Below are 8,966 nucleotides of genomic sequence, written 5' to 3' on the forward strand. Positions count from 1 at the left end.
GTTTAGAAGGAGATCCTCCGGATAGTTCCTCTCGACGGTCGGCCATTTTGTGTCACTGACGCAAATCCAAGGTCATCCTTGTCAACTAAATGAATTTTATGAACAATAGTTTCCCAAAAAGATATGCCTAAATTTATCTTAAATATCTACAATTAATTTAATTAACAATTAAAATTAATACTTTAAACACTTTTTAACCATATGAATGTAAAATATACCTTTAATTCTTAACATAATTTACCAATTTGTGAAAGAGCCCATTTTACGTCTTTTCAAACGCCCGTTTTAATTGGATAATGTCCAAAGCACTAATAAAACGAGTACCACAATTGGTCAAAAAAGTTTGCAGCAAATAAAGGTCAAAGAAATAAATTACGTTCACTTTGGGAAACCGGCTATTTATATGAGCATGTTAATAAAATATTTAATTAAAACAATATTTTGTCATACATTGTCAAAAAAATAGAGTACATTCTTATTCAAAATAAATTATAAGTGCTTGTAAGATATTGTGTTAGGTATCTAAATAACATTAATTTGGTTTTGATTTGTCTGCATATGTTCCTAAATATTGACATCATAGGAACGTTAGAAATATCCTCAATGTTTGTACCGTGCTGGTTTATTTACATCCTCCCCACGTTTATGTACATTACGACACACACAAATATCAGACCTAACTTTTGCCTTGTGCTGGCTAAATAACCGATGACGGAGGCTTTTCATTGTGGGGAATATTTGCATCTATTTTTGTAAGAAAAGAGTAAGTAATTAATTAAAAATTTGTTATAATCCGACGAAACATAATACGGCATGATGTCAGAATCATGAATTGAATGCATGTCAATGTCATGATTCATGAACATCATCATCAACTGTCAACATGATCAATGCACAATTGCATCATGATCATGTAGTTAAAACTCGAGTGTTTGGACAACTGTAACAGTTTTGAAAGGTTTTTTGTCTACCTCTCTGTAAACAGAGAGGCCGAATAAGAAAGTAGCAGGGGTTGCATGATCATGATCGTCATGGACATCTTCATGCATGCAGTTGAATTACCAATACATGTAGTTAGTAAAAATGGATTATTCCTGGCTCCGGCTCTGACCGGGAGTTCCAAGCAGCGCTATGTATGTATCGCTGCAGTTTTGTGTGCACCTTTAATAAGGGTACATGCCACCAAATAGCTTTCCATAGACTTTACGTGCAAAACAGGGGTCACGTTTTAGGCTATAAGTCGAGTTACGTCTTACTTTGAAATATATATTTGATATCATTTTAATCAGAACAAAATTCTGCATAACATATCTGAAAATGACACCATATTTTAGGTCTACTTTTTGAGAAAAATAGCGCTATATAAAAAGACCCGATTTTCCCGTGTTTATGTCTGACTGCTAACCGCGTTTTGACCTCGTGTGTTCATGCGCTCATCATCGTAAACATCACTCAAATTTTCGCGTTTTCTGTTCAAATTAGTAGAGATCACATTCACAAGTTCTAGCAAAACACGATTTGAAACACTAAAATTGTTAATATTGTACCGATTTTGCACATTTTTTATGCAAAGTTGGGACTATAGTCGTGATAAACTTTTACCGGAAACCGCTTCACACGCGGATTTAGTGGTATGAACCCTTAAGGCTCTATTGGAACAAAGACATTTTTGCACAACAATCATTTTTAACCACCACAAAAGTTAATAGGCTCTAGCTTCGAATTTGCACATGATAGGCCTACATGTAGTTACATTGTACGCATTTGATGCTATGTTGCTATCGTTTTTCGGTCGCTCAGCGTTGACATTTTTGTATAATTACTGATACTTTACCGAGTAACAGTCTTGAGAATGATGGTGTATTTCCAAATCATTGAAGCATATTTTTCAAGGAGCAATATAGCATTGACCAATGTAACAGGAATTTTTTTGCCAACAGTCATCCAATGATTGCGGTTTACTTCATGTTTTGAATTATGCATGTATTGTCAGCCATCATTGCGCAAATGCATTGCGACATAGAATCTGACAGTAAATTATGTTAATTTTGCATGGAATTTTGGCGGTCTCTTTATATTGTGATCATTCATAAATAAATACACACAAATAACAAATGTGTGAGCAGGCCCGTACGCAGGGGGGGGGGGTGCGGGGGGTGCGACCGCACCTCCCCAAATTTGCAAAAGTATACAAAAAGTCCCAAAATTTAAGAATTTGAGAGAGTAACGAGCAAAAAAATCAGGTTTTTACGGTTTTTTGGTCAAAAAAGGTCCACATTTTGGGGAAAAGTCCACTCTTCACAAAATCGCCCCCCCCCTTTGGAAAAAAAAGTCCACTTTTTCAAAATCAGCACCCCCCCAAAAAAAATCCTGCGTACGGGCCTGTGTGTGAGGCATTGTATTTAGTGTGATTGATGCATGCATGAGGTATACAATAATATATTGTTTTCATTTGTTGTTTATGCAGTTTGAAACTCCAGATGGATGCAATCTTTGATCAGAAGAGCAGCGATGAAGATGACTTTTATAAACTACTTGCGTGTGATGAACTATCAAGTGTATGTATTTCATTTCCATCCATTTGAGTTCCAAGGGACAAACAGAATATATTACTACTATAAATCAACAAGCATAAATAATTCAATTTGAGTATCTCAATACGCAGCCCGAGTAACAAATCTGCCCACAAACCAATTGTGTTTGGCATATGTTTCAGAAGTGAGCGGTGGAACATATGTTCCCCTAAATTTTACCAAGGGGGGCGGGCATCTAATTGCCCTAAAAATCCAAATTATAACAAAAAATATAGGAATAGTTGCCCTGTCTGTGCATCTTCCTTTTCATCCAAAAACGGTGAGGTAAATCAAGGTACCGTACTCATATTATACACTGCCCTAATTAGTATTTGGGTGCAGAACTCTAGTTGTGGGGTTGATTAAAATCATCTTGTCCTATATTTGGAATATATTGTTCTAATATCTGTGCCACATACACAAATTTGTTGTAAAATATTTGTCACCATCCAGGACAGGTATTAAGTCATATACCAGCTCTACTTAAAAATGGCTGTATGTCCACACTCCCGGTTCACACTATGGTCCCAAAGCGGCCAATTATAGCTCAACTGATGACAGAATATTGTTTTAGTTTTATTTTGTTTAGGACTTATAGGTTGATTTATCGGGGATTTATCATTGGCAAAACTAATTTTGTGCAATATACAAAATAATGAATTAATTTTTTTGGGATTTTGGCATCACAAACACAACAGAAAAATCCAAACGTGGGCAGGTTACAATAAACATAACGTCGCCTTCATTAACTTTACTTATTTCACTTACAGACTGAGCAAATCAACACTGAATTCAAAGTGAAAGCTCATAACCTCCACCCAGACAAGAATCTTGATGACCCTAAAGCTACAGAAGAATTTGCAAAGCTCCAGCGAGCACGAGATGTCCTGACAGATGAAAAGAAACGAAATGAGTATGATTTCTGGAGACGCAGTGGACTAGCAGTGCCATATGACACTTGGATTTCCATGAAAGATTCCATGCATACAGTAAGATTGTGTTTTAAATGCTGAACTTATTTTTACAGACCTACGCATACAGTCTGTGTCGATTTACAGGCTTTGATATTACTAGAGTCATATACCCGTATGCGTAAATGCTTATTAAGCTCATTGTGCCCGTATGCATAACAGCAACATAGCATGAACCCACATGAATTTTGACCTCTGTTTGATGACCTTTGACCTTTGATGGCTGTTTCACCCCGTTGACCCCATATGACCTTTGACCCAGGATGACCTTTGACCTTGGATGACATTAATTAATTTAATGAATGTATGCATGTATTTATTTTACTGACTACTCCCTTTCTTACTTAAAGGGTTAATATAAACACTGTATAGAGCGAGTATATACATGTACAGAATGCATCAGAGCTATTTATAGATGAACAGACAGTGCACACAGGGTGGCACTGTGGATTTAGGATTTTTAACAAAGATCCACATTTTTCGCCGATTTTGAGCCTAATTCTTTACCGATTTCAACCAAATGTGACCTCCGCATTCCCCTAGCATCAAGGATTCCACCCACCGAGTTACAGCCCAATCGGACCAAGTTTAAAATTTGACCTTTGACCTTCGACCTCCGATTTCGACCGAAGGTAGCTTACGGCACTCCCGTATTTTTCTGCATCCCCGTGCGAATTTGGCGAGGCTGGGATCAAAACTGACGGAGCCTTTTACACACATACATACAACATTAGGCAAATTATAGTAAGACTAGAGGTATACCCGTATGGCCGTATGCATTAATGAATTTATTTATTTATTTAACTGACCATTTCTTTCTTCAGTTAAAGGGTTAATATAGCCTAATACAATCACCAGCATAAAGTGGTATAGGTCTAATCCTGGGGACTTTTATTTATCATAGCCTGATTCCTCAGATTTATTTTACCAAGTTAATAAGCTCAATCCAGCTGATAGTGTACTGTTTCACCCCATTGACCCCTTATGACCTTTGACCCTGGATGACCTATTGGATGACCTTTGACCTCAGATGACATCACTTATTTACCGTAATTAACTACATCAATTAATAAATATATTTTTATTGTTTTACTGACTACACTTTGTTTCTTCCTTCATTTAATGGGTTAATATAAAACCCACAGTGGAAGACATTGGCTTGATAGCAAGAGTTGGTATATTGTGCAAGGCCTATACATGTATCAGCATGATCAGAACATATCATCAGAGCTATTTATAGATTAACAGAGAGGGCATTCAGGGTGCAATATACCATACTGTGGATTGTGGATAAAACAAACAAAATATCACATTTTCGCCGATTTTGAGCCCAATCCTTTACCGATCTCGACCAAATGTGACCTCCGCATTCCCCTCGCATCAAGGAGTCCACCCTCCGAGTTACAACCCAATCGGACCAAGTTTAAAATTTGACCTTTGACCTTCGACCTCCGATTTCGACCGAAGGTAGCTTACGACACTCCCGTATTTTTCTGCATCCCCGTGCGAATTTGGCGAGGCTGGGATGAAAACTGACGGAGCCTTTTACACACATACATACATACACGCAACATTAGGCAAATTATAGTAAGATGCCAGTCAGGCAAGTTGTCATGCAAAAACAGACATGTTTGATAAGAGGGGGGATTTATAAGGCCTTATTAAAGGCCCATTCAGTGATTTGCTCTTCCGGACGATCGTAAAAATCATCAAAATTCAGATTTTGGTACCTTTGTAATTGGCATAGATGTGCTAACATAGCTGTGGTTCGGTCGAAAGCTGTGTATTTGAGACAAAATAAAGCATTTACATGAATCTGGACTTTTGATACTGACAGTACAAAAAGTCCGACTCGAGATCGAAAGAAGCTCACTCTCCACCGTGCCAACACGCGTTGTATTGTTTCTACTACTTATTACATCAGTAGCTACTATTTTAAACAAAATACACAATTTTAACTGTTTTTCATATTTGAATTGACCGTTAGTTTGCCTCGGTGACCTTTAATTGCTTATTTTGTTTTCTACTGCAAAAATTAAGCGTCTGTTTTAAATCAATTTAGACTCTACTTCCCCGTGTTAGAAACACTGGACTAGGAAGTTTTTCCAGTCGATTGGTGGCGCACTGTCACGAAAATCTCGATTTTCTCGAGTCGATCTGATTTGAGTTAGAAAACCTTTCTAAAACTTCTGTTTTTTGACTAATTTGTCGATGTATTCAGGGGAAAAGTGGTTTAATGAAATTCTGTAGACTTATTCTTTATTTCTAAGCAACTCTGACAAATTTCCATTTTTTTTAATGTTCCTGTGAAATCACTGAAAGGGCCTTTAACTCCCCATAAATACATACTGACTTGATCTGACTTTCCATGGAACTTTAGAATTAGGTAAATGAACCATGGGAGTACTTCATCCTTTGGTTGGGACATTATAAAAGCCATGTTATAACATTTGCTGAGAAGAACGATCTCGACAATATTTGTCAAAATTGTGTTTTTTAGGTTTTTAGACAATTGTAATGTACTTTACCCTGCAAAAAGCAAGACTTTGGGTGCTGTAGTTTTGTGAAAATCGGTGATTTGGAATAAAGCACAGAATTAATTATTATGATGGAAATATTAGTCAAATACGTACGCGATGTTCATAACACAGTACGTACATGGCATGTGGGATGGTCATACACAAATCAAAGACCGTGCCGTAGCATGACCGATGGAGTGACATGCATTGGCTACATCAATATGCTGGTAGTAAATTTCAAGTTCCTTTGCTTTTGTTCAGCTCAAACTCAAGTTATTAAAAGGTGGCATAATTGTAAAGAAATTAATTACTAGAATTAATACTAATCTATTTTTATGGAAATGTGGTTTAAATTATAATATGTCAGTCCTGCTTACAAGGTCAAGGATATGCTGCAGTAGATTATCCTAGCTATTAAATTGTATTTTACAGTCTGAGTGTATATTTGATAGGGAAATTATTTGGGTCAGATGAGCTTCTGCCTGCAGGACAACGATTCTGATTCACTTTCTCAGTGAAAGAGAACTTATGAAATAGAAAAGTGCATATTACACAGTGCTGAAAATAATACATCTGGGCCCTCGTCAGTTTTCACACGCCTAAACTCAAATCATAAATTTAATGTTACACTGGTCCATTGATTTGTGACACTTTGTAAGACTACAGACTTGCAAATCAACAACAGGTATATGCCACATATGGATTAATTGATGTTGAGGTCATTATTAAGTTCATCATGCTGACTTTGGTGACAGGCTCACATTGCAGGCCCACAATTTCACAGGCTCACATTGCAGGCCCACAATTTCACAGGCTCACATTGCAGGCCCACAAGGAAGGTAGCAAATCAGTGGACTTGCATTGATTTTCACTGGCTTTGGTCGCAAGGCCCACGTTATGTCAAGTATATTATTAAATACACTCCTAGATTAAAAGGGCATTTCGTGATCCACAGCATCATCCCCCCACTTTTCTCAAAAAAGTTGAGATTTTTATATCACTGGAAACCTCTGGCTACATAATGTTTTATGTACAAAAAATTTCTTGCAGATTAATTCGTTTAGCAAAGATATCGTGAAATTTGAATTTCGTTCTGGTATACCAGCATGAAATTACAACACATAGTCTATGGAGCAGTGTAATACACATAATCATGCATAACTTCGCGAACGCAAATTCGGAATCAACTGAAATTTTGGGAATAAGCTTTTTTCGTGGATATCTACTGAAAAATGTTATAAAAAGAGTAGGCTAGGATCACAAAAGCCTTCTTTAAGTGATGAAAGCTGTCAAAAGCATAAGCAAGAATACAATTGGATTTGTAACAACAAAAATGCTCTATAACAGACATAACATTGGGATTATGTTATTTGCTGGATGGGTGAATACTGAATAGGAATTTCCGCCCAACAGTGTAATAACCCACAACTGATGTGTAGACAGAAGGTACAGCCCAGTATAAAATAGCTTTACATGTCATGTTTTCTATGTTTTACATGTTTTCTTGAATGTTTTAACACAGTCATTACACTGGGCAGTAAAAGCCAAGAAAGAACCTATGATAGAAGACAACCCAGAGAGATATGGTGATGTAATAAGTGAGCCAAGCACCAGCTCCAATAGACAACACTTTACAGCAGAATCTCGTACAGGTATGGAAGTATTGAGTTTTTTCACCCGGGTTTTTCTATTTGAAATCCATACACCTCCTATATGGAAGACATGACCATAAACTTCCACACAGGGAGTGTCAATTTCAAATGGGGGTTACTTTCCAGTGGTTACCTCAATGGGTAGTTAACTCCATTTAAAATCAACACACTTCCTGTGTGGGAGTATAAGGTCTTATCGTCCACAGGGTACGTTGTGTGGATTTCATCTGAAATAGCCCATTTTAGAGCATGTATTTACTAATGAACCAGTTTGACAGAAGATGTACTGTGATATACTGGGAGAGTACATGTAGCAGCCCAGGGATGTTTTTGGTGTGGGTGCATGCAAGGTGCTCATTTGGAAAATATGCGCTTGGCTGGGGAACTGACATGTTAAACACATTGGGTGGGGAAGGGGGTTGCTTAAGGAATCAATTTAATGTGCCCATATCAATACTAGACTGGGCAATCACAAGGAGCGTAGCATTTTTTTGTGTGGCATAAATTCTGTTGCTTATGGGAACAGTGATTGCCAATATCTGATCAATAAGTCCCAAGTGTGCCCTAGCGTCAAATCGCAAGCAGTTAATTGAAGGCAACTTTGTCAATACTGTGCCACGACTGAACGCACACTGCAATTGTTAGTATGGTATGGCCTTTAAAACCCAACCTCAGGTTCACTGACGGCATGGTAGAATCCAGTATTGGACCTGGTATCCAGTATTGGACCTGGTTTATATTGTTTAGAACAATTTGGGTTTTGACCCCCTTCCCATAGAGTCTAAGAGTTTAGTTTGTACAGATGTAAGGTTTTCAGGTAGTCAGTGATAATGTTTTTTATCTTTTCTGTTTTTGTTTCAATTTTTATTTTCAGATTCACACACATCTCGGTTTGGGTGGTCTCGTGCACCAGCAGATGACATTCTTAAACAATTTCGCAGTTACCAAATTTAATAAACAGTATTCATTTGATTCCATTCCAAAAGGTGTATACAGTATGGCAGGGCGTAGTATACCTTGTGCCCTCCCCCCCATCGATTTGAAAATTTAGAAAATCCCATAGGAAAATTGTTGTTTTCCCCCCCCCCCCAATCTGGCACAGTGCTTCCATCATAGTCGATGCCCCTCCCCAGGGATGACTTTTGCTATACGACTGACTTATTATGGCAAGCAAAAGGTTACACTATTTTGACACTGTGAATATATTAGGGTATAAAACATGTAGGTTAAAGTTACTGTGCACAATTTATA

The 8,966-nt window shown here is 37.4% G+C and overlaps 1 protein-coding gene across 1 annotated transcript; it reads left to right on the forward strand.

The window, feature by feature from the left end:
* Positions 1 to 587: 587 nt before the first annotated feature.
* LOC140171455 (dnaJ homolog subfamily C member 12-like) lies at positions 588 to 8,750 on the forward strand. Its single transcript, XM_072194723.1, has 5 exons — positions 588 to 763; positions 2,468 to 2,558; positions 3,344 to 3,562; positions 7,586 to 7,715; positions 8,590 to 8,750. The coding sequence occupies exons 2-5, from the start codon at positions 2,481 to 2,483 to the stop codon at positions 8,667 to 8,669; spliced, it is 507 nt and encodes a 168-aa protein (XP_072050824.1). The 5' UTR covers positions 588 to 763; positions 2,468 to 2,480; the 3' UTR covers positions 8,670 to 8,750.
* The last annotated feature ends 216 nt before the right edge of the window (positions 8,751 to 8,966 follow it).

This window comes from Amphiura filiformis, chromosome 15 (assembly GCF_039555335.1).
Source record: "Amphiura filiformis chromosome 15, Afil_fr2py, whole genome shotgun sequence".
NCBI classification, from domain to species: domain Eukaryota; kingdom Metazoa; phylum Echinodermata; class Ophiuroidea; order Amphilepidida; family Amphiuridae; genus Amphiura; species Amphiura filiformis.

Coding starts and splice junctions, on each gene's coding strand:
- LOC140171455 (XM_072194723.1), top strand. CDS start 2,481: ATGGATGCAATCTTTGATCAGAAGAGCAGCGATGAAGATGACTTTTAT. Junction 2,559..3,343: donor CGTGTGATGAACTATCAAGT/GTATGTATTTCA, acceptor TTTCACTTACAG/ACTGAGCAAATCAACACTGA. Junction 3,563..7,585: donor TGAAAGATTCCATGCATACA/GTAAGATTGTGT, acceptor GTTTTAACACAG/TCATTACACTGGGCAGTAAA.